The 26438-nt window shown below is 37.5% G+C and overlaps 1 protein-coding gene across 1 annotated transcript in view; it reads left to right on the top strand.

Moving 5' to 3' along the window:
• The first annotated feature begins 4102 nt into the window (after nt 1–4102).
• Nucleotides 4103–26438, top strand: part of LOC149029158 (pleckstrin homology (PH) domain-containing protein) — a 156781-nt gene continuing 134445 nt past the window's right edge. The window contains exons 1-6 of the mRNA XM_089140730.1: nt 4103–4443; nt 14291–14394; nt 14812–14946; nt 15042–15092; nt 19864–19958; nt 20032–20149. Of these exons, the coding sequence (XP_088996856.1) occupies nt 4347–4443; nt 14291–14394; nt 14812–14946; nt 15042–15092; nt 19864–19958; nt 20032–20149 (600 nt within the window). The 5' untranslated portion in view covers nt 4103–4346. The remainder of the gene's footprint in view (nt 4444–14290; nt 14395–14811; nt 14947–15041; nt 15093–19863; nt 19959–20031; nt 20150–26438) is intronic.

The raw sequence follows: 26438 nt of genomic DNA on the forward strand, positions 1-26438 counted from the left end.
CTTGGCAACCGCAAGTTTCTGATTTTTGCTCGCCAATAGCTTCTTTTGCTCATCTAACTCAAGCTTCAAAGCAACCACTTGTTCCTCGGCAGAGTTAGTTTGTGTCTCCAAGATCATGACTTTACCTTGCAGTTCGGACTCTCGACTAACTAGTCTATCATTAGTTGCTTTAAGATTGGATACTTGAATATCCATATCCTTAACCTTCTCGCTAAGCTGGTGGGCACTAACATGATCCTTCCCAGCAGCATCCAAGCTACCCCCTATGGCTTGAGTTAAGGCCCAAAGTAACCTAACATAAAAAGAGAGAGAAACATGAGTTATTTAGGAAAAATCATTACAGAAAAAAGGATGAAGGAATTTAGGAAAACGCATTACAAAAAAAAGGATCAAGGAATACCAAAAAGTTTCAACTTACTTGGTCGTAACGTCATATGATCGGAGAGGACCAAGCCCACCCAATAATTGTTGGTCTGCAGGAAGCAATACACCTGAAATCCAATCTCGAGCAACCAGAGTTCTACTATGCTGATTATTTGTCACATAAGATTTGGGGGTGAGTGACTAGCATGGGCGAAGATAGGTGCTTCTAAAGATTGTGCGCTCATTGATGCGTCAGAAGAAGGGCGAGGAAAACTAGAAGGAGGTGGAACACTGAAATCCTCCTCGGGAGAAACAACTGAAGCTACAAAAGAGACTGAGCTTTTTTCTTCTCTAGCTGGGGAGGTAAGTCGGACAAACCAGGCCTCTTCAGAATGGATGAAGCCGGAGTCGCCTTACTTCTTGAAGAACGAGCACGTTTAGGCCTTGTCAGGCATCTTGTCTCTGCCTCCTCCATGTCTTCGTCGGTAGCATGAGCAAACTCCACAGGGTTGAGCAACATTGAGGCAAATATTAAATATAAAGTTAGTATTGGCCAAAAGAAGATAAAAGACTTTTTAAAAAAGCAACAAACATTTTGGAAAAATCAGCTCACCAAGAAGGAGCCCCAGTGACGCAGTATACTGGGGTATTCCGGGCAATGTACATTAACGGAAAATTGATTCTTGTCTTTGGTAGGGAGTCGGAGAATTTGCTCCCTGGCACGCTCCTCGGTTGCATATAGATTTGGGAAATTGTTTGATCCTTTGGCCGGTCCACGGACCCAGTAGATTGGGAAGGTTCGAGGGGTGGCCGGATGAAAAAGAATTTCGGGCGCCACCCCCCCTTTTCTTAAAATTGAACTTAGATGCAGCAAAAGCGAAGGCAAATTGGGCTTGGGGTGTATGTATTAGACCTATAAACGGATCGGATCGGCTTGGATACACCACTATCCAATTTTGAATTCGATTACAAAACTGCTATCCAAATCTTCGAATCTGATATCAGGCAAAAATTTATAGGAGGTATCCGAGTTTGAATTCGGAACTTTATACGATATCTGATAATAATTGGATCCGATAAAATATCTAATAGAAAACTCCAAAAATTCAAAATTCAACAACCTTGATTGATAATAGAGAAAGAAGTTGCTTTTGGAAGGGGGGGGGGGAACCTAAAAAACAAAATGACGAAGGAAGAAGAAGAAGGCATAACAAAAAATTCTGACATTCAAAATCCAAGAAATCCAATTAACAAAAGGAAATGTGAAAAGATGAAGAAATAAGATTAACCTGCCATTAGTCCAATTCGTGCAAGTCATTAAGGCTCTTTTTGGTATCAATTCTCATTCTTTGTTATGCATATTTAAAAGAAATATGTACAAATTGGACTAATGGCAGGTTAATCTTATTTCTTCATCTTTTCACATTTCCTTTTGTTAATTGGATTTCTTGGATTTTGAATGTCTGCGTTTTTTGTTATGCCTTCTTCTTCCTTCGTCATTTTGTTTTTGTAGGTTCCCCCCCCCCTTTCCAGAAATAAGTACAATAATTCATTATTGGTCAAGAATGAAAAATGGTTTGGTGAATTTTGTCAAAAATAAATTATGGAATGAAAAATAAATTTAGTATGTCAAAATAAAAAATTGTTAGAAAATTATAGTGAGCAAGTGAGAAAAGAGACAAACAAGTATGGTTTTTTTTTTTTTTTTTTTTTATAAAGGAATGTGTATTTACTATTTTACCTTCATCTTAACTACAAAATTGTACGTAAACTTTGCATAAATGTAGAGAATGAAATTCTCACCATAATCTATAATAGACAAAAAGTCTATTATGTATTTTGGAGGCTTTTTTATTATTTTAAATATAAACAAAACTGATAATAGATGTCAAATAATTTAAATAATGAAAAATTCTCATAATTGAGAATAATAATTGATACCAAAAAGAGCCTAAACGCTAAAAATTTTGTTTTTAAGAAATTGGGCTGTAGGAAAGCAACTGCAGCAGTTGGAGCTGACCTAGTTGTGGTGGCTTCGCAGTAGCAGGTAGGTGGAGTGGGACTATTGTTGGAGGTAGATAAGACCGAAGGTTCGATTGCCCAAACTTCTACGACAAAAGAATAGGAGAAGGAATCTTCAACAACTTCAAATCTACCGGAGTTAGAAGATGTGAAGGCCTGAAACATGGATGGTACAATAGCAAAATCCTTGATGGGTTTGTGATCGCCCAAGATGCCCAAACCGTGTTTGTAGAAATTACTAAACGATGACTCTTTAGTTTCCCAAACAAGGGAAGAATAGTCGCCATTGTTGCTGAGGAAGTCTTCGAGCTTTGGTACTGTATGCTGAACATTATGGTTAGGGTTTGGTCGTTTGAGTTTCCCAAACTTCAAGAACAAGAAGCCAGGCTTGAGGAACAAAAAAACGCTACATGCTTTGGTAATTCGATTTGGGGATTTAGTGTTGTGAGTTAATTAAAATATCACGGATTTACTGATTTAGCCTTTTAGAATTAGTTTAACGTTAGGGTTAACCGTAAGCCGTATTATATTTATATTTAAAAAAATCATATTATTCTAATTGTCCGATTAGTAGTTATCCGAATCCGAATCAAATTACTAATAAGACGGATACAAATATTTTTTGGTAAGAAAAATTTAAGATTCAGAGAACCTTAAAAGAATACAAGTGCGAATTCGAAGTCGAATTTCAACCATTCATTTACAAGTCTATATGTATCATCAGGAACCACTTAGAATCCCTTGGTGACAATCTCAACACCTAAAACTCTCATAAATGCACTATGAGGAGAAGCAATGGCAATTTGGTTAGGATTACTAAACCACTGATAGAAAGTATTAATCATTTGGTGATTGAAGCTGATGGTTCATCAACCTCATATGGAGATACCCGTAGAGGTTGCCGGCTTAGTTCGAGATATGTCTCATGTAATAAGGCACTTCATCGCCTATTCAGTAGACCATATTGGAAGGCAACAAAATGGTATTCTGATTCCCTTGCTCGTAAGGCCAAGGATCTGGTGCATGAGGACTCTGTGACCATGTTCCTCATTGGCTTCTAAAAACATATAACCTGAAATTTTAACCCAGCCTTTATTTCTACACCTACCAATAAAAAATTGTTTTGACCATCAAAGGGTTGCTTAGTTGGCAATGATCAACATTTTTTAGTGAAGAAATCGTAGGTTCGACTCTCCTTGATGATATGTGTAATACTCCGTGGTCCCCCACCCCCAATATAGTAAAAGCTATTAATTCGGACCACCCCCCAATATAGTAAAAGCTATTAATTCCCCTGGAAAAAAAAATGTTTTGCACAAAAGCTAAAAGAAATTATAATTAAAAAAAAAAAAGAAAAAAGCCAAAGGGTAGAACAATGTCTTTTATTGGAGCCGACCGTCGTAGCGGCGTGCTTTAACTAACCGGAAGAAAGAGAGAGAAAGTAAAGGAACAGAAAAAAGAAGAGTATAGCCTCTTAAACAAGTAACTGCAAGAATGGAGGCCGTTTCTCAGAACCAAATCCAATGGAGGACACGCAACTGGTATAGGTGGTTCTCACCGCCTGTGAATTGCTGAAATAGTTTTCCACAAAAAAAAAAAAAAAAATTGCTGAAATAGTTTACCAAAAAAAAAAATTGCTGAAATGGATTGACCGACATAAAAAGACATTGCTCAAACGAAGGGTAGCTTTGGACCCCAAAAAAAAAATCTGAAATGAAGACGTGGGACACGTGGCATTCCAACCGTTAATACACGAAATCATTGCACAGCTCACCTCTCTGGAGTTTCCTACTTCCCAACGGATCTTCAGGAAATTAGGATATTCAGAAAAAAAACTTGATTTTCCTCCTTTTCTCCTTTCGCTTCTACTCAATTCTTCTTTCTTTCTTTCGTCGTCTTCTTCTTCTTCTTTGATCACCGCGCGGATGACGAGTTCAGGTTAGTTCAATAACCTGGGAAAGATGTTGGAGGATCAGGTGGCGTACTTGTTACAGAGGTATCTAGGGAACTACGTCAGAGGTCTCAACAAAGAAGCTCTTAAGATCAGTGTCTGGCGAGGTTTGAATATCGCTACTAATTGTCGTTGTTCTTGTCTTTTTCATTTTCTTCCGCTTATTGCCTTTGAAAGTCGTTCAATTGAAATTGAGTTTCTGGAAACGAATGTGGAGTGTATGTTGATGGAATTTCGGATTCTCATAATTTCTTTGGTGTTGAATCGATTAGTTAGTTGAGCTGATGAACTTCTGAAGTGTGATAGTTGTAGAATATAGGACTTGATGTAGTTGATCGGCAGAGGGGAACTGCGTCTAAACATTGTAGTACAATTATTTCGTTAAAACGAGTTGTTTCAAATGTTATAATTTGATGAATGGTATCAATGTAGAAGAAGCCAGTGGTTAGTTATAAGTTTATAATGCTTCCATTCATTGATATCGGGCATTTTGTAGTTGCATTTTTCTCCGATGATGTGATCGAGAGTTGAACATACTTCAATTCTGTTTTTTTTTTGAAATTTCTAATTGCTCATAATTGTTCTGCAGTACTAATGGTCAGTAGAATAGTATTAAAGCCTTGAGAGACATTTTCTTACCACCTTCATTTAAACTTCACGTTATGGTTTGTACGTGTTGAGTGCATAGAAGTACTGACATTAATTGGGATTGGCAAGTTTATCTCCTTAAATCAACAACTACTCAGCCTTATCCCATCTAAGTGGGATTGGCTTTATAGATTTTTGACCTACAATCAGATCTATTTGATGCCATAATTCATATGAGGCCTAATCTATGCTTATATTTTCCAATCACTTCTTGAAGATCATTTTGGGTCAGTCCCTGGTTATTTTAATTCATTCAATCTGGATCAAATCACTTGTCTATAGTGGAGCATCCAAAGTCCTTTGTTGAACATGGCTTTGCAATTTCGAATTTTCTCTTAGCCTATCAAGCTATTAGATTCATGGCCCTAATTTAACTATTTCTTTCTTTATCCGTCGTAGTTTTACCGATTGTCAATTTTCAACATCCTTATCTCTACTATACTGAATTTATAGGAATCCTCTTAAATTATTGGACAAAAGTACTGTCAGAACATGTCCATTGGATTGATTATGCTCGTATTTTAGCTGTTTAGTGCACAGATTTTAAAGATCTATGTCCATTGAATTGTTGGTACGATATCCAAGCTCCTGAACAAAGATCTAAAGCCATATCAACTCAGCAGTGGTGTGAGAAGTGAGGCATAGCTTGATACTCTACTTTGGCGCTGTAACAAGCAAAGTTAGCCTATCTTTTTTACTTCTTCAAACAGCAATATTTCCTCCAGAGAAGTTATAATAGTCTGTAGTGGACCTTCAATCTTCATCAACTACAACTAATTGATATTGGAATAACCAACAAGATTATTTTGATCATTGCGATGAATAAGTGCCTTCTGTCAAGCATCCTTAACGTATCTCCATATATGACAGACTGCTTCCTAATGAACTTGTTCGGATGTCTCCATGAATGACCATTAACCCCAACAACAAACAAGATGTTAGGCCAGGTAACAAATGAGATTATAAGGCCGCCAACTAGTCTGGCCAGGTAACAAATAAGATATATAAGGCCACCAACTAGTCTTTGATGCTGATGCTTATCTTTGAGCCCTTGTCATCAGATGCTCCTAGTTTGACAGAAGGATCCATGGTATCTATAGTTTTAAGACCAAATAGTCTTTAGATGCTTCAAGTTTGATGTAAAAGTCCATAGTATCCACATTCATAAAGCTGAATATTCTCGTTTCATTTGGAAGCTTGAGGATGTATTTCTTTTAAGATGAAGTCAGTCCTTTCTTACCATTATGGTGTCAATGCCAAGGAAATAACAACGATTGCCATCTCTTGCATTTGAAAATGTTGCTGTAAGTAAGTTTTGTGCAATGTCAAAAGTCACTATCCCCAAAGAAAAATAATTTCATCAACTTAAACGACTAGTATAATAGCTTTGAAGTACCAAAATTTAGTGTCAAAGAAAAACTGAGTGATTTGAGTAATATTGAAAAAAACCATATGCAGCAACGAGCTTGCTAATTGATCAAACTACGTTTTTTGGATTGCTTTAGCTCATAAAGGGCTTTGAGCAGCCTACAAACCTTCTTAGTGTACTCCCCTTGAACAACATAGCCAGGATGCTGCACTAAATAAACCTCCTCAAACAAGTCACCATACAAAAGGACATTTCTACTTGGTAAAGGGGCCAATCAAGGTTAACAACCAAACAACATTCGGGTCCCACTGAGAATTTAAGTGAGCAACTGGGAAAAATGTCTCAAAGTAGTAAACTCTAGTTCTCAAAGTGGAACCCTTGGCAACAATTTTAGCTTTCAATTGCTACATTGAACCATCAGGTTAATGATTAGTGGTACATACCCAATACAAGGTTCATATTTGGAGATTGGTTATACAGATCCGGCACCATATTGGGCCCTTCTTTCATAGGATTACTTCATAATGGGTCTTCCCTATGGGCGTTGAACATGAGTATTAAGGTTGAGTGTGCATTTAGAAACTTGAAGCATAAACTTGTAGGTCGGGAAAAGTTGTATAACATATATCAAAATCACATAGATCCATCAAGGTTTGAACAAATTTGGTTTGAATTTTTTTTTTGATTTGGGGGAAAATGGTTACCTTTTTTGGAGATGTTTTGCAATGAGATTGTAATGCTTGTGGGTGTACTAGGAAGTGGGGGATCACCTAAGGCGAATCTCCAACCAGGATTTTGGCAAAGAATGTGACGAATGTTGAATAACAGAAGTTCCAGTGGAGGAAATAGAAAGAATTGTAGAACTCAAGGGAGATGAGTCGAGATATCTTGATTTTGATTGGGTTATGGAATTATTTAATGCTCAAGTTGGTCCGAGACTTGGTCAAACCAAAATCTTGAACCAAGATCCCGACTTGATCAAGATTATATAGTTTTTGATTATGGTACCCAACTCATGTTGCTCTACTAAAAAGAGTAAGGTACCTTGTGAGATCTCGCTGAGATGTTGCGCATTCTCAATCTATGGTTGGTACTAGGTAATAGTTGAAAGTTCAGTAATATGTAATTTTGACTTAGTTATTGTTTGAGAAATGTTTGTACTTTATACTAGAAGCTTCTAAGTCTTTAATTTATTTGTCAGTTATGACGCATCACTTTACCCCCCCACCAAAAAAAAAAAAAAAAAAAAAAAAAAAAAAAAAAGGAAGAAAGACTCATATCATTCAAAGTTTCAAATTGCATGAAGAGTACCCAATTTTTTTGTATTGTTAATATACAATGACAAATAATCCGATTCCTTGGTTCGGACCGAAGAACCAATGTCACTCATATTCAAATTTCGGTCGAAATGTCTGCAAAATCATAGATTGAAACGAAATACAGTAGTACGAAATGTTTTGGTCGATATCGTGTTGACCAAAACGACACTGGCCTAGTTATAAAAAATGACTCCTTTCGACCAATATATCGACCTATTGTCATTTCGACCCATTTTGAGCAATATCGCCTCTGAGATTTCAACCATAGTTTGAACTTTTTTTTATTTCTCTTGCTTTCATCCCTCTTTTCACCTAATTTCTACAACTTCATTTCATTCAAACACTAGATTTTGCTCCTTTATTTGTGGATTTTCTCAAATCTTGCAAGGTGAGTATAACCAACTTCCTCATTTTTTGATTTTTATTTTGTTTGTGCCTTAAATCTTCTTGGATTGCTTCCAAATTTAGTATGTTTTGATTCCTTCTACTATTTTTTTTATTTTTCTACTATTAAAAATTATTTAGTAAATAATGTATATTGCTAAAAATGTATATGTATAGTAGATCAGTAGATGTATGAGCTTCAAATTAATGTATGTGAGAGTTGAGACACCATATTTATGTGATGCTGTTGAATCAATTTTTTTTCGTTAATTATCTACTTTTTACTATATTTAAATATTAAAATAAAAATTAATTTATGTTTTAAATTTAAAAATAGGAGAGTATTCGTGGAAGTATGTATGCAATTTCTGGAGCATGTTGTGGAGCTTTTTAAGATAGTTAGTGTGTATTTTATATATATATATAGGAGGTTATTATTAGAAGTTTAGAAGCATGTTGTAATTTTTGGAGCATATTGTGGAGCTTTTCAAGACAAGGAATTACAAATACTAGCTTTTTAAGATAGTGGAGCCTTATGGTTATGGAGCTTATGGTGTCTCTCCCACTTTCACCTATTGGAGTTAGTCACTAGAACTTTATTGTCAGTATGGTCCTTATGTTGACAACTAGGGTGCTCCTTCATTTGGGTTGAGTAGATCTTCCACTCTATACCATAGCCACCACTAGCCTTTCCATATGCAGTTGAGCTAGTTCCTTATCCGGAGATTGAGAACTTCTAACCATTAGAAAATCTTAGGCATGTGGATGAGGCCACTTACAGAGTTGCAGTTGCCGACTACGTCTACAATTATATGGGGCAAACATCATGGGACTTGTATTGTCATTTGTATGGTGTGCAGACAGAAGAGGGAGACATGGAATAGAGTAAATTTGTAATTGGTAACATTCTCGCTTCTTCTCATATGTAGTATATACTTGGATGTTACATTTTCAATGGTTTTTTTGGTAAACTAGTAGTTCTATAGTGTTTATTATGCTTGAAATAGGTTGTATGCAAGAATCCAAATCATTTTGAGTCCATATGAGGCCCGAAATTGAAGTTCCAATTTTTAGAAGAAAAAAAAATGTCCAGCTTTGACCAAAACATCCAATTGATAGAGATGTTGTAGCTCATTTGATGAGAGAGGCGTTGAAACACTAGTATTGTTTAGATTGGCTTGATCAGCAGATGCCTGAGAATTTTTCCTCGGTTAGAATATTGTCCCCTATGTAACTTCCAACATTTGTCCATTGTATGATGTTCACGGCCACAACATTCACACTTTGCTGGAGCACGAGAAGAATCATCAATATGAGTCTGAGAGCATCCTGTATCAGCAACTAAGGCAGATTTCTCTGGCATTTGAGTGTGAACCATTGCAGTTCTACGGCTGTCCATTGTATCTACCATGGCATATACTTGCTCCAGTGATAGGAAAAGGTTCCCATGAGAGGATTTGAGCACATGTCTGATCATACTCAGTGTAAGACCAGCAAAAAATCATAAACATGGAGCTTGTCGTCCCACCTCTGATAAGCGGCAACATCAGCAGCACAAGTTGAGGTGGATCTTTTATGGAAGTCTGGTGTCTATTGTAATAATGGGCAAGAGTAATCTCCTTCCATTGTAACTGAAGGATTTTCCATCAGATTTCAAAGCATTGAGCATCATTCCCAACATGGGAGTCTTTTGGCAACTTTCCACACAGTAACAACATCAGGAAGGAGAATAAAGAATCTCTTCACCCAATATTATAAAAATATGCTGTACGAGTACTTACAAAATGCTTTTTCGCTGTTTATGACAACTGGACTTACTAGACGTTTTTGCATTTTCATCAAAGATGATTTTTCCAATGATATTTGTTAAATAGAAAAAAATAAAAAAGAAGAATAGGACCAAACACAGCCTAAGTCAACCTTGATCTTAACTTTACATTAGGGTTCTTATTTGGCCACATAGGATAGTAAAGATAGCTTTTTGTTCAACGACCCAACATCATTTGAGCATGGAAAAAAAGAGAGGACGAAAAATTTCGGTTACCTTTCAAAAAACCTCAAAATTTGTTTAATGGCCACTATAATGTAGATACCGTATTTGAAAGATCAAAACAGTAGCCAAATAGGACCTTTTCACAGGGAGACTTGCAAATTTGATGGACTTAAGGTAAATAAAATTTAGATATAATGGAAGGCTGAAAACCGAAGTGGTAGAACAAGGATATTGGTTTAAGAACAAGGACTAACTAGGTCTTCAAAACAGCAATATGCTATAAAGAAGAATGGATGGAACAATATAAGAGAATTAAGAGAACAATAAGGACAACAAAGTAACACCCGGGCTTCACACCGCAAGGTGGATCGATTGGATCGAACACCAACCTACCTTGATCAAACACAAGGGTTTTCCAAAGAGGGAGGAATGCTAGCAAGCAATTTGATTTCAATTCATAAGTTGTTTTTTCACCTCTTACATAAGTCTCTTTATATAGCATTCTAAAGAGACATAAACACTAATAGTAACATCCAACCACTAGCTAACACCACCTACCTATTAATAACTCAACTACACAACACCACTAGTCAAAACAATAATGGAAACATCCACCTACTAAACCCCACTACTAGCTCCTTTTATTGACTTTTCAAAGCTAGACTTGGGCTTAGTTCAAAATATGTGGGCTGGTCTTCTCCCACTAAAGTAATCCAAGCCCATGAAACCATGGGCTCATTTTAACCCACTACAATAGTCATAGCCCATGCAAGCCATGGGCTGTTTTGGATCATATCCTTAGGCTTTGATGGGCTTGACCATTGGGCTTTTCTCTTCCTTGTATATGCTGCCAATTCTGCATCAACTCTCCCCGGCTTGAAAACATTCGTCTCCGACGAATGGATGAATGATATGTAACGCTCACACCAATCAGGATCGAGTTTCTCGAAGTTGCCAGCATGAATCCAAGTGCTCTCATGTCGTGGACGATTCTTCCATTTGACGAGGAAAGCATGGTATTCAGTGCCACGACGAGTGGTTCTGTAAGAGTCATCCAAAACCTCTTCAATGATGTTAGTGATTGGTGGCTTGAGTTGGGGCAGCCTCAACATTTGTTCAGTGTCTCCCTCATTAGAGTAGTGTCGCCATGAGCCGTCCTTCTTTGGAGTGAGTAATGACGGTACAACACATGGACTTAAGCTCTCTTGAATGACTCCTTTATGTGGCAACTCATCCACCTGTCGTTTGAAGTCATTGTGCTCTGCTAGGCTGAGGTGATAGGTCGGAAGGTTTTGTAACACCACACTCGATACCAAATCAGTGGCATGCAAAATATCGTGCATAAGAGGTAGCTCATTAGGCAACTCATCAGGAACCACCTTAAGGCAATCAGAAGGCAACTGTTTGATAAGTGGAGGGAATGTCACCTTAGGTTGAGGGGTAACTTCTCTTGTAACAGGAGCCAATACCAGCCCTGTGTTATGGCTAGTGTGAATGAACTCCCGGTGTTCAAGCTTTACCTTTTGAGAATCACCAACATGCTCATTGAATTTAGGTAACCCTTTGATGGGTGGAGGGTGTGAAGCATGAGTAGAGGTAACAACTCTAGCCTCCATTGCTGAGCGCCTCTCTTCCTCGTGCTTGTGACTTGCAGTGAGTTGGTTACTCAATTGTTGCAATATCCCCATCATTTGTGCCATAAGGTCAGTATCCAATCCAGAAGTTTTACTCCCTATCATGGCTCTGATACCAAATAATGTAGATACCGTATTTGAAAGATCAAAACAGTAGCCAAATAGGACCTTTTCACAGGGAGACAATTGCAAATTTGATGGACTTAAGGTAGATAAAATTCAGATATAATGGAAGGCTGAAAACCGAAGTGGTAGAACAAGGATATTGGTTTAAGAACAAGGACTAACTAGGTCTTCAAAACAGCAATATGCTATAAAGAAGAATGGATGGAACAATATAAGAGAATTAAGAGAACAATAAGGACAACAAAGTAACACCCGGGCTTCACACCCAAGGTGGATCGATTGGATCGAACACCAACCTACCTTGATCAAACACAAGGGTTTTCCAAAGAGGAGGAATGCTAGCAAGCAATTTGATTTCAATTCATAAGTTGTTTTTTCACCTCTTACATAAGTCTCTTTATATAGCATTCTAAAGAGACATAAACACTAATAGTAACATCCAACCACTAGCTAACACCACCTACCTATTAATAACTCAACTACACAACACCACTAGTCAAAACAATAATGGAAACATCCACCTACTACACCCCACTACTAGCTCCTTTTATTGACTTTTCAAAGCTAGACTTGGGCTTAGTTCAAAATATGTGGGCTGGTCTTCTCCCACTAAAGTAATCCAAGCCCATGAAACCATGGGCTCATTTTAACCCACTACAATAGTCATAGCCCATGCAAGCCATGGGCTGTTTTGGATCATATCCTTAGGCTTTGATGGGCTTGACCATTGGGCTTTTCTCTTCCTTGTATATGCTGCCAATTCTGCATCACACTAAGAATGGTCAAAATTAGAGGGGAAATGTAGGGTCAAATCTGAGTTTCCACCTGGGTTTTGTTTGAAACTTTGCAAAATGCAGAGTTTCGATCGAAACCCAAGACTTTGAGTAAAAAAAAACCATTTGGTCGAACCAGGTTTCACAAGTGTTGTAGGTTTCAACCATGTTTTGGTTGAAATTTCACAAGTTCTGATTGAAACTTGTAATTTCCTTTAGTTTTCCCATGTTTTGTTTTGACCTTTTAAAATGCAAAATTTTGGTTGAAATTTCACATGTTTCTATCGAATTTTGTATTATGATTATGAGTAGTGTCCAAAATGTTGTCTCATCTCGGTGTCTTGTCCTTGTTGAGACTACTGAGATACCATGATTTCGCGAAATCTCTGTGAAACTTGGTACAATGATATACCATGTTTTGGTTGAGTGTTCCAATGGGATTTGGGTAATTTTTGGGTCTAACTTTTTGTGTACAGTTCTACAACCTAATTTGGGACTAATAAATTCAATGGCAATGCTATGCTTGACTAAATCCTAACACAGTTGGTCTTCTTGATTCACACATGCTTGGTTGTATTTTCACAAATCTAAACATGGATATATGAGAAAACATTGAAACTTCCATCAAATTGTAGGAACAGATATTGAGAAGTATTCAAATCTCAATTATAATTTAAAAATTATGAACTACAATTTATATTAAAATCCCTTGAAAATTTCAAGGTTCGATTGAAATTTCCAAGATCTGAAATCTTTTGAAATTTTGGTGAGATCTCGATGAGATTTTCATTGCTTGTTTCAGACTATGTTTCCTCACCAAGGTTGAGATGGCCAAGATTTCATGAGATTTTGGCAAAATCTAGCAAGATTTTGAACCATGATTATGAAAAGGGCGGGTTGAAGTTGGGGATTGTCTTGTAGCACCTGCCTGGGAAAAGCATTTCAAGGAGGACCCACAATTCATTAAGGAAAAGATTATCGTGGCCACACATGTATCCCTTTTGTGAGGACAATCAACCCTTCTATGAAAATTGGGAATATATCATTTATTCTATTCTCCACCTTGAGGGAGAGTGTTAACAGCTTATGTATGTGGGTGATTCAAGTACTGGGTATTATTTTGTATTGTATTTTCAGCTTATACCTGGTAAGCATGTAATTTCTCTAATGATGGCTAAGTGAACCAGCATAGGAGAGAGAAATCTAGTCCTCCAGAAAAGCGTTATCACCGACTCTCCCTTCTCTTCTTGTAGCTACTTGTGTTCTCTCTTATCGTATTCCCTTACATTCTTGTGTTTCTAACTCTATCTTCTTTGTTTTACTAATTTATGAGTATTTGTCTTTAGTTTATTTCCTTTTAAGTTTCATCGTCTTATCCTGGGGTAAATAATCTCATATTTCCTACCGTTCAGAACTTCAAACACACAATCTTTTTTGTTTCTTGTGTAATTAAGCTCTCTGCTCATGCCCTGGTATAAAACCTTACAAAGGATTGGTGTTGTAATCAATGACATCAAACCAGTATGGAGGTTAGTGAGGAACAGCTGGATTAATATAATGTAGGCATGTTTCCTTTCTGGGTGATTTTTCATTTGTGTCAATATAGTGATCTTGGTTTTGAAGTTTTGAAGTTTTAGTTGTCTATGTTGAATTTTCTAGTAAACTGTTAATGAGTTTGTGGTGCTTATTATTAAAAATTGTGCTGCAGGTGATGTAGAGCTGAAAAACATGCAATTGAAGCCGGAGGCACTTAATGCATTGAAGTTGCCTGTAAAAGTCAAGGCAGGCTTCCTCGGTTCAGTGAGACTCAAGGTCTGAGGAACCCCTCACCAAAACAAACCCCACCCTCCCCCTCGGCTCAGTGCCCCATCCCCCCCCCCCAAAAAAAAAAATAAAAAAATAAATGGAGTTCGATGTTTTTGATAAGCTTTGAAGGTTTTATTTGAATAATTTTGGTTAATTTTATATTTGACATATTTTCTTACATTAGAGGGAGGGCCTTGGTGCAATGGTAAAGGTTGCTCCATTGTGAGCAAGGTGGTCATAGATTCGAGTATAAATGCAGCCTTGCTATGAAAGCAGAGGAAGACTGCTGCATAAACCATGACCCTCCCCAGACCCTGCAGTGAAAGGAGAGCCTTGTGCACAGGGTACCCATTATAGTTTATATGAACTTGCATGGTTAACATTTTTGTTGAAGTCTTATTATGTCGTTCTTTATGATTTCAGGTTCCATGGAGCAGGCTAGGTCAGGAACCAGTCATAGTTTATCTGGACCGTATTTTCATATTAGCTGAACCTGCAACCCAGGTTGAAGGATGTACTGAAGATGCTGTCCAAGAAGCTAAGAAGAGCCGAGTACAGGTAAGACATTGACACACTTTATTGAGCTGATATTGCATGCGCAGTTGCTTCCTGTTTAGAAGAGTGATTGATTTTGTTGTATATCCTTGCCATAGGAAATGGAAATGAGGCTCTTGGAAAGTAGTCAACAAATACAGTCAACAATGGTATGATATGGTCTAAATTCTTTATATTTTATCATTTGGAATTTCAACAGATATTGTGTAGACCCTAGCAATTGTGGTTTGTGTAACGCATAGCATCTCTCGATCTCTGTGAATTATCCCTTACTGCTATATGTATTCACCTTAAATTGTAAAGTATCAAAAAGCTGCTACAAAATCATAATTAGATTATCTCATTGAGGTCTGTCTCAAGGCAGCTTTCAAATATCCCCCCCCCCCATTGGTGAATAAATATTCTGCTACAGGACTGTTGTTTGACCTACTGTGATTCACACGCAGCATGTTGGGCTGTTAAGAAGATCCATACAGAGAATCAAATGTATCAGAGCGACAAACATATTAGAGCTGATATGCCTGCCTCTACCATAGACCAACTCCAGGAGTGTTGTTTGCACCCCCACGTCAATCCCACGAGCCTCTTATCCATTCTCATTCGATCACTGCGGGGGAAGCAAGTCAAAGTTGCGAAGTAAAGAAAACAATGAGATTCTATTATGGAAGTAAATATTCTTGCATTTATTGCCACTGCACTTTCGTTGTAGTTCCTACTGCCTTTTTACTAGAGGTAAGTTGGTCACAATGAAGGCTTGTGGAATGTTGTTTGACTTTCTATGATCTATGGGGCAGAATGTTGGGCAGTTAAGAAGATCCATATAGTGAAGTTTTTGTTGTAGAGATGAGCACGTTAAGACAGATATGTTGCAGAACTAGGAAGGATAAAGTGAGCAGTGAATGTAGTGAAGCTCAAGGTTCGAAATTTTGTAATTTTTTTTATTTGACCCTTCATTTCGGTTGTTTTTTTGGGTCATTCTGGCCAGGAGTTTTACTTTTGCCTAAGAACTAAACTAAACTGGTGTTCTTGATCGTCATTTGCCCAATTGTATGTGGGCAAAACTTGAAACGGGGAACATGAATTTTAACTAATGTAAATATGGATACGATGTAAGAGAACACTAAGATCTTCACTAAAATGTAACAAAAAAGAAAATAACTAAAATTATAGAAGTAGTCAAGTACTAGTGTAGAAGTCAGTAGTTAGTAGTATATGGTTAAAATAGTAAAAGTGTATAACATAATAGTATATGAATGAATTACAAATTACAAACTTATAATACACATCACACCTATGAATAACCTAATAATAGCTGCTGTACCATGTTGGCTCCATCATCTCAATCTTGTAAGCCTGCCTCTGCGAATGGTGGACATACTCCGCCCATGTCATATAACCCATATAGTGCTCCATAAGATCGGACAGTGCACTTCTGTAGGTAGCATCATCATCATAAAACAACCAACCCATCTTAAAGAAAGTGCCATAAGGGTAAGGACTGCTGCGATGAAATTCTGGTGAGATTTTGAAAATTTTTGCCGAAATTTTGACCTAAATTGAACTTTTTTTGTTTCGCATAGGATTTCATTTTGGTAGGGTCAAAGACACTGAAATTTTAAACTATGGTAAAGCTGATATATGAGTTGCCCTTGTTGGTGACAAGCTCTTAAGTAACATGGTATGACAATCTATAGAAGTTACAGACCACCAACCAGTAATAGAGGTACAACGGGTGAGATCTCATATATTAAAAGAAAAACTACTATTATTGGAAGGAGAATATCCAGAATGAGCTTTTTTTTCTTCTTTTTTTGGGTTGTGGGGGGGGGGGGGGGTCCTGAAAAGGATGAGTAAGATGTTGATAAAGAAGCTGAATATCAGCATAGCTGAATGAATCAAAGGAGCTGGAGCTGGTGAAGATTTTGATGCAGGAGAGGACAGCACACTGTTGAGTATATAGAGACCGCTTTGCACCTTACTGTGTCCAATCATCCTCTTTGTCATTGGATCTTGTATAGCACATTTGGAAGGAAAAAAATGTAACTTTGCAGTTCAAATATCTGGTGGGGCGACTAATAGAAAGTTGGTTAGTAAAAAAGAGGGAACATACAAAACTGAAGATAAATGTAAGGGCTGGGGAAGCAGCGAATGAACCCTTTCCTAGAAATTGAGGAAGAGGATCCGTTGGCTACTCGAACATATCTTTCCCAGAAAGAACGATATGTTGATTAAAATGATTAGAGGAACTTGTTATGGGATCTGTTGTCACATCCCCCCTGCCGGTACCCTATCTGGAATACCTGGAGATGTGATCCACAGCCCCAAAGATCAAGTTTAGGGCGTTCATATACCCACATAGCACAATAATATGATCATGAGCAAGAATAAATCACTGTATTAAAGTAAATTAAGAAACAATCAAGTATGGATCTCAGAAGGATCACAAAAGAATATTAGAGTGCGGAATAAACAAGATCAGAGTAAATAGCATAGTGGAAATAACTCTAAAACTAATGCGAAAGATAGATTGCATCTCTAAAGTATTACAACTGAAAGAAATAAAGGAAACTAAGAATCGTTCTAAAAGTAAACATAATGAGTATCTGTGTCCATCGAACATAGTCTAGACTCAGATGTCTTGGAATTCTGCTGTGTCCTTTAGAGACAAGTCAGGATTTCTTCAATTCTTCCAACTGGTCCCATACGAGTTGGTTCTCTTATACAATCTTGGAAGAACTGGCCAATCTTCACTTGGGGCTACATCACTTTCCTGTTGCCCTTAAAGTCTACAGGCTCTCCATGTAGTTTGCAACATGTAGGTTTGGTGTGCCGTGGCTTTTCACAATTCTCACGTTTAGCAACCGGTGGTGTTAGGCGTTTCTGTACTGGACCTTGTCTGAACCTGAGGGCTGACATAGCTGATAGGAGCATAGCTGTATGGCGGCACTCCTGAACATTGATTAAGAATATGGTTCCTAAGGGTTGGAAATGAGTCTCGGCTGAGAACTTGAATTCTAAAGGGATCATGTTCAATATTTAAGGCTAGCCAAGAAGTCATATACATGAATCTCATCTTGGTGTTTATGATAGGCTGCAATTTCCCCAGTGGTTGTCGGTTGAAAGGTGTTGTAGTGATCTATTTTCTGCCATAATGCACCGAGTGTGTTATTGTATTGGGAGATCAACATCTCTCCCATTGTTTAGTTCTATGAACCTGTCTGCAAAGTTAATGAATCTCAGCCTAAAGTGGTCAGTCAGCATGAAAGAAGATCTAGCAGGCAGGACTGCTGCCTTTGCATCAACCTATGATTCTCTGGAATTGTCCCATCCAACATTCCCATAAGTTTGTTTGGAAGCAGTCCAGATACTAACAGCATTGTCCATAAAAGAAAGGTCCGATGTAATTCAGGTTTCATAGAATGAATAAAAATGGCTCTCAGTAGAGAGTGGTGTGCAAGCCATTGATCCAGTAGTGGACCAGGTATAATTGGTTTAGTAGTTGTGCTTGTAATATGTTCTAGCAGTCCATGGCCAGTGACGGTAATGTAGGCAAATCTTGATGTCATTAGATAGTTTGTTCCATCCAAGATTGTAAAGGAAGAGCACGGGGTGGGTAATCATTCTTGTTAGATTCATCAGTCATCAAAGAGGTAGCGGTCGATGAGACTCTTTCTTCAGATGTCTTTGCCATAAAAGAAATGTAATTAAATAATATTTCAGAGGAAAGAAGGCACTTATCTGTGATGAAAGTAAAAATTCAGATCTGCTGGTGGGTGTCTTTCTGAGGTTGAGGTTGACTCAAGTATTAGATGATCCTCCTGGTAAGTGGAGGTCACAAGTAACTTGGCTGCATCTGAAACAACTCTTTAATCTCTAATATATGAATGAGGTGATACAGGGCAGCACCAAGTCTTCAGAAAAAGACTGCCTCATGGTGCAGCCCTTAATCTGAGAAGAACCTGAGGAGAGTGGATGCGTAACATTTCAGCAAAGGGTGAAGAGACGCCTGTGATGGAGAGGATAGAAGGCTTGATAAGTCTGGATCAGACAGGAGATGGCTTTGATACCATGTAGAATTCTCAGAATAGAAGATTGAATGCTTTATTCACATCCCCCTGTGGGGGTATTTATAGTTTTACAATTGAAGGAAAGCAAAAGAGAAGCTAAACAAATTACAATAGGAAAATATAAAAAGGACAAACAGAGTACATGTACAAGAAGGAAAGAGGGGAGGAAGGAACTAGGAATCCCTTAAGGGATTAGTCTAGTGCTAGCTATTATTAATCCTGATAGGAAATTCTCCCTTCCAAATCTGCCTCTGTCAACATAGTCAAAATGCTACAATCCTTTGTATGACATACAGACTTCGGGTTGAAATTGTTTGGGTTGAAATTGTTGAGATAGGTTAAATTGCCAGAATGCTTCTACATTTTCCAAAGAAGTTACAAATATTGGAGATCAAATATTCTTTTCAGAACTTGGCTAATGTATTATGTCAAGATCACAATAAGACCAATAGATTGAAACTTTTACAAAGAGCTAACGTACCATCTTTGTTCATTATTTTAACTAGATATCAGTATTTATTTTGAATGCTTGTAATAGCAAAAATGCAGTGCAAAATGACAATACCATGTTGGATGTTTTCCTGGACATATGATGGTCATATATGTCTTTTTAATCTGAAATTAGAATCCCCTCAATTCATAGAATTTCTGTAAATTTCCTAAATTGTTGCAAAATTTTGACCATTTTGACCTACTGTTCTGATTTCAGTAGGGTTCAAAATGGCCTATTCTAAAATATCAAACCTAGGCCTTCTCTTGCAACTGTGAAACTTCATGGAGTATCGATCCAAGTTGGTTTTTGCTAGCATCTCTCATGATTATGATCTTCCTCTGGATTTCTTTATTGTTTCAGAATAAATCATGGGTGGGATCCCTCATCAATACAATTATTGGAAACCTGAAGCTTTCAATTACCAACATCCACATTAGATATGAAGATCTTGAGAGGTAAAACTGTTTAAATTCTATTTTTGTAATCTAGCTGGTGTGGTGGTCTTACCATTGCCATCCTGTTCTGCAGCAATCCTGGTCATCCATTTGCTTCTGGTGTGACATTGGCAAAACTTTCAGCTGTGACGGTAGATGACAGTGGAAAGGAAACATTTATTACTGGGGGCACACTGGAGCGTGTTCAGAAAGTAAGACTGTTTTCTATATGTTTAAGGAATTTGATTACAATGATCTTGTTTTCTTGTATGTTTGACTGTCCATAACAAGGCTGTCATATGGCAAAGTGATTCTTGTAGGAAAATGATAAGAAGGGTTGTTCTAAACGACAAAGGTACTGGGGGCAGAATTTGGTTCCATGGTTAATGTGGAAACCTGCTGGGTGATGCTTGCAGAACCAATTTGCGAGCCAGAACTTTACTTGAGAGTGGCATAACCAATATAGTCTAATTTGATAAATATCCGGTAGTGTACAAATTAGTCTGTTTGATCAAGTAGAATCGCATCTGAATGCTGCAAGCTCCTCTTCATCCACCGAGGTCTATTCTGCTGCTCCTTCCCTTCTCTGTTCTTACATCTGTTTGAAAGATTGTGATGGAGGTAGACCTCACAATCTAGATGTGACATATGCTATGCTTCCCAGACGAAACGAATCGTTAGCACCTTAGCGGTCAACTTGTTGAGCTTATTCTAGAAGGGGTGCAATGACCATCACGTGATGGATGTTACCTCAAGACGGACATCTGAAGCTCTTCAATTTTTCTTAACAGTAAATCAAGTGTTCTCCACTGTCATTGTACTTGCCTCAAGGATTAGAACAATTTCCATGCCTTACAATTGGTCTGGGAGCACCTTGTGGCTTCAAACCAAGTCTTTTTTTTTCTTCCAAACTCCAAACCAAGTCACCTGTAGAAAGTCACCTTAACCTGACAAATGGTTGTTTTCTATACTTAAAAACTGGCCATAGATGTGTCCTATTGCTGCAAACAACACAAAGCACATGCATGAAATCCAATATATGAAGTAATATATTCTTAATAGAGTTGGTTCTATTTTAAAAGTGAATAGGAGGGGTATCATGATTCATGATTCATTACACAGCTAGCAGTCACCAATCCTCTTACTTACCCACCCCAATACGTGGATTCTCATGACTCAAGACTGGGTGAAGTAGGGGTTCAACCCTTATGCGTCTTGATCAAACATCACTTGCATTGTTAATCATTATAAGAACCATCAAAATTCAAACCACAAGCAAAACAATCAAACCATAACTTTGAATCTTCAGTTCAAATATAAAAAATAGAACATCGAATCCCAAAAAGATCCTACTAGTGGCAATCTAAAATCTTGTCCCAGGCTTGAGCTCTTCATCAAGAGTTTAACATTGGAGAATAAAAAAGATAACTGCCCTCTCAAGAATCCAATTCGTGGGAAGGAAGGTAAAGATTCTAGAAAAATTCCTGGATGATGAACAAAATGCACTGCTGCAGCCAAGTCACTTTGGAACAACCCGACATCAAGGTCTTGATGAGCCTTCTCTATACTGGGCAAAGCCGCAAAAGTGGCTGCACCCTCGTTGCCCATCCTAAACTGATCTTTAGAGAGATGTTACCCAGCACAAAAGGTAGGCCGGGATGGAATGCATGATGTAAGAAAAATGGGTTGAACTCAAGGAAAATATTTCGGTTGAAACTTGAATTTCGACCCCAGCACAAAAGGTAGGCCAGGATGGAATGCATGTTTTGATACTTAGGGTTTTGCATCATCTTCAACCCAACTTTCTTGTTGTTGGAGCCATTATCAGTCACAATTTGGATCACATTCTCCACTTTAATCTCCTTCATCACTTGCTTCAATAATTTTTAAATGTATTTTGCATCATTCTTCTCACTGAATGCATCTACTGACTTGAGGAACATTGTCCTCCCATCACAATTCAAAATGAAATTAATGATGGACTGTCTAGTGGGACTAGTCTAAGCATCAGCCATCACAGTCATTCCATAATGAGCCCACATGGGCTTCAGTCCATTAATGTACTCATTCAAGTCCTCTTTATGCTTAGGCAAATAGACATTATATATCTCATGTGACGTGGGCTCCTGTACACCACTCCCAGCACTAGCTATCTCCTCAATCATATCCCTATTGTATGGCCTTTAGGTTATATGTGCTGGAATACTATGGTACATAGCCCACTTGGAGAAAGCCATCCCCAATTTCTCCTTTACACTCCCCCACAAGTGCTTTAACATTTTTCGCTTTTGCCTAGGCCTCCTAAATAGGGCCGGATCATTACAAAGAATCTTAAGATCCGGATCTATAGGATGTATAATGAAACTGTACTCCTTATTGGGGCTGTGGGATAGGAATCTCCTCCCTCACACTTTTACTCCTCCTCATAGGGACTTGGGAGCTTCTTGTGCCTCCCATACCTGCTGGCTCTCTAGAGGACCCACAACCCATAGGCCTCTACTGCCTCCTTATGTCATCAATCCTTGCTTGCTCCCTACTCATCATCATCGCCCTCTTGATTTGTGCAGACTCTGAGTTAGGGTCACATCCATACTCTTTTGGCTCCTCTGGATCAAAGTCTTGCTCTCTTGGCTTTGGAAGATCATCTAGGCATGCATCCTCGAACTCCTTCCTCCATAATCTCTTATCTTTCCTTTTTTTCTTCTTTTCCCCTGCCAAGTATGAGGCCATTGCCTTCTTCACGGCTAAGGGCACCTTGGTGCATTTTGTGACATTTTTGTCTCCCCCAGCTATATGAACCTTTACTCTAGTGGCCGCACCTCCTCCTATTTGTTTCTTGTAGTAATTACAATCACTCTTCTTCCTATCCGTTGTCAGTGGCTGTGTTGCCAAGCTATGCCTGAAAACTTTGAAGAGAGTGCTTGATATAAAAAATACAAACTAAGTATCTTAAAAAGCTTCACAATATTGAAAGAGAGTGCTTGATATAAAAAATATGGACAAAGTATCTTAAAAAGCTTCACAATATTCTCCAAAAATTGCATACATGCTTCCTTTAATACTCTCCTAGTTTTAAATAGAGCAAATTGCACTGGCACCCCAAAACATAGAAGAAAATTCGACTGAAATTGTCAAAATTCGACCGAAATTGTCGAAATTTCGGTTGAAATGTCTGCATTTTAAAAAACGAAACGAAATTCCAATTATTTAGTAGTTTTTAATATCTAAATAATTTAAAAATATATAAAATGCACACTAAGTATCTTAAAAAACTCTACAACATGCTCTAAAAATTACATACATGCTTCTTCTAATACTCTCCTATTTTTAAATATAAAACAAAAATTAATTAGTATTTTTTTAATATTTAAATATTCTTAAAATTATTTTAATATCTTTCAAATAATAAAAATAGATAATTAACAACAAAAAAAGTTGATTCAACGCCATCACAGCAAAATGGTGTCTTACATTAATTTGAAGCTTATACATCTACTATACATATACATTTTTAGCAATATACATAATTTACAAAATAAATTTTAATAACAAAAAAATAAAAAAATAGCAGGAAAACTAAAGATTAATTTTGACACTACAATTCATAGATCAACACTCTAGAATAAACAATAGTTAAATTTGGAAGCAATCCAAGAAGATTTAAGGCACAAACAAAACAAAAATAAAAAAAAGGGAAGTTGGTTACTCACCGTGCAAGATTTGAGAAAATCCACCAATAGAGGACCAAATCTAATGTTTGAATGAAATGGAGTTCTAGAAATTAGGTGAAATGAAGGATGAAAGCAAGAAAAATCAAAAACAAATTTGGAATAGCTCGAAATCTCTAGTGGCGAAATGACCGAAAGTGGCGAATGGTGGAAATTCTGAGTTTTTCTCATGAAATAGGTGATTTTATAACCTACCAAAGTAGCATTTCGGCCAAAACATATCAGTACCGAAATTTCGGTACATTTCGGTCAAAACATTCGACTTTAGGAAAAATGTTAAGTTTCTTTTCGTTTTCAAATTTTGTGGATATTTTTTTGGTAATTTCAACTGAAAATTTTTCCATGGTTGAGTTACATAGTCCAATAAGTTGGGATATAATGACAGCACACCATAGGACAACAACCAAGGAGCAGAATAAAATAAAATAAAACAGCTTTCGTTTTCTTCAAAAGAGAGCTACTTGATAAACAAACTTGATTGTAAGCTATCTTGTTACTTTAGCCAGTGCTGAGGGAAATAAGCTGCCACAGTCCATTGCACAGGAGAAATATGGCCTAACTATTGTGACCCACTTTATGACTATGCATTCTCTGTTGTCACCCACACTGTGACTGTGTATAGGTCCTGTTATCCACTCTGTGGCTGATGTGTATACCCTGATGGTACCAACTCTGTAATGGAAGTTATGGCGGCCCCACAAAGCACTTTGTCTCCCTTGTCACTATAAGTCACCATTGGCATGTTGCAGCCTATTTACTTTAGACTCCCTTTCTAATTTCACATTGTTTTCAACACAACACGTCAACTTTCAGGGCAAGTACCAGATCAATAACATCAGCCCTTGGGCAACTTTCACCATTATCCATTGTATGTAAAACATCCCTCACATGATTAGTCATACATTCACACTATTAGTTAACCATTATTTAAAATAACTCATCAATGGTAATCATAATAAATAGCAATGATAATGATACTGAACAGCAGTGAAAATCATAGTAAACATGCTTATCATATAAAACAGCTGCAAAAATCATACATAACAGCGATGATAATCATGGAATACGCCTAGTACATCCCATTACCTACATTTTATATTGCATCAATTTGCCGAGTTTCAGGCACCAAAATTTATTCCCAACCTGCAACAATATATTCCTTATTAAATTACCTACTTTAACCGTTGGTTTAGTGCTCTTCTTTTCTGAGAAGTTAAGTTAGTCCTTCTAAAGGAATTCTAACATTAAGAATTAGTCTCCTAAGACCATTTTTGATACCCTTGAGATGACTTTAGGAGTCCAATTATGCTGTAGTTAGTCTTTGGTTCCTTGTGACTTGAGGAGTCCAATTATCTTCTTCTCAGTATATTATTGATTGAATCTGTAGTGGTCTTAGTTCTACTAGGAGTCAAGGATAATAGGCAGTTCTCTAGTCATATGAGTCAGAATTTGAAAATACAATGTAAGACCATGTACCCTGCGCTCTGGCTATAGAAGCTGATTGAATAAACTTAAGTTTTTCCATGTGGTTTGATTACTCATGAATTGTTTGCATGGCAAAATTAGCATTTCTGATGTCATGTCTGCTTGCAATGAAAACTTATTATTCTTTGATCTCTGCTATTCTCCCTCTCCCCTTTAATTCTTCTATCTCTGTTCCTATACTAATACTATACTTTCTTACCTTCTAGTTTGTTTCTCATCCTTACATTCTTATTTCCCTGGTTATTATTCTTGTTTACAGTTCATCGTATCTTAAAGTCTATAACACTGCTTGCTTCATCTTCTTTCCCTATTCTTCTTCCAATACTCTTTTACCTACCTCCTTTTCTTGTAATTCATTCTTAGATAATCTGTAAATGTAGGCTTTATCACATCATCTAGTTAAAAGATTTCCTGAGGGGCTTTGAGGTTAGGTTCTAGTTGGTGTGCTATGGCTTGTAAGGGGTTTGAACTCCCTTTGCAGTCAGTATTTGGAGAAAATAGGATGGCTATAAGTGTAAAAAGGCCTTGTTTTAATGCATTTTGTATGGGATGGGCTGCATAAAGGGCCTTGTAATGAGGCTAGGGATGGGTTTCTGTGTCTTGTGTCCAATCCCTGCAGCATCTGTGTATAGGTTGCTTTCTTTTGATGATGCAATCTTTTACCTTCCCTGGAAAAAAGGGTTAGGTTGGTCCAATGTCATCATCACTTTGATACAAAACATGCTGAAAGTTTTCACTCTTAAACCGTGATCCCGAATCCATTAAAAACCATGTCACCTTGGTCACGGAACCCTCAATCCATCTTATTAAATTTTTGCCAAGGTAGACGCTGTTGAAAACCTGAGGATGAAAGCACCATATATGGTGGGCATTATGGATGATACAGAAGCTACCAAATTGAAATGTTCAGTTGGAAGGAAAACATGGGCCTGGAGGAAGCCTTTTAATGATGTTGTGCCAGTGATTTCCACCCCTCCTCTCCTCCCCTCCGTCCACCAAACTGAGGAAAAAGGAATTTTTTTTGTGTGGGGTGAGGTGTTTTATATTGTCTGTTCATCATAAATGTTATATAATCAAACTTTCAGTTAAAAAGGAAACAAAAGTCTCGTCATCTTCCATTTCACCTTCTGAAGCTTCTCTAGGTTTTTTGTGTTCCTCCAACTACACTGGAATTGCTGCTCTTGGTCTTACTGTAAAGTAGTAGGTTATTCCAACTCATGAATTTGTGTCTATCACTATTCTAATTGTTACTGTTATTTAGTTTGCTTGCTATGGAAATTTGAGGATA

This window comes from Hakea prostrata, chromosome 1 (genome assembly GCF_041222555.1).
Source record: "Hakea prostrata isolate BN-2017 chromosome 1, UWA_Hpros_2, whole genome shotgun sequence".
Classification (NCBI taxonomy): domain Eukaryota; kingdom Viridiplantae; phylum Streptophyta; class Magnoliopsida; order Proteales; family Proteaceae; genus Hakea; species Hakea prostrata.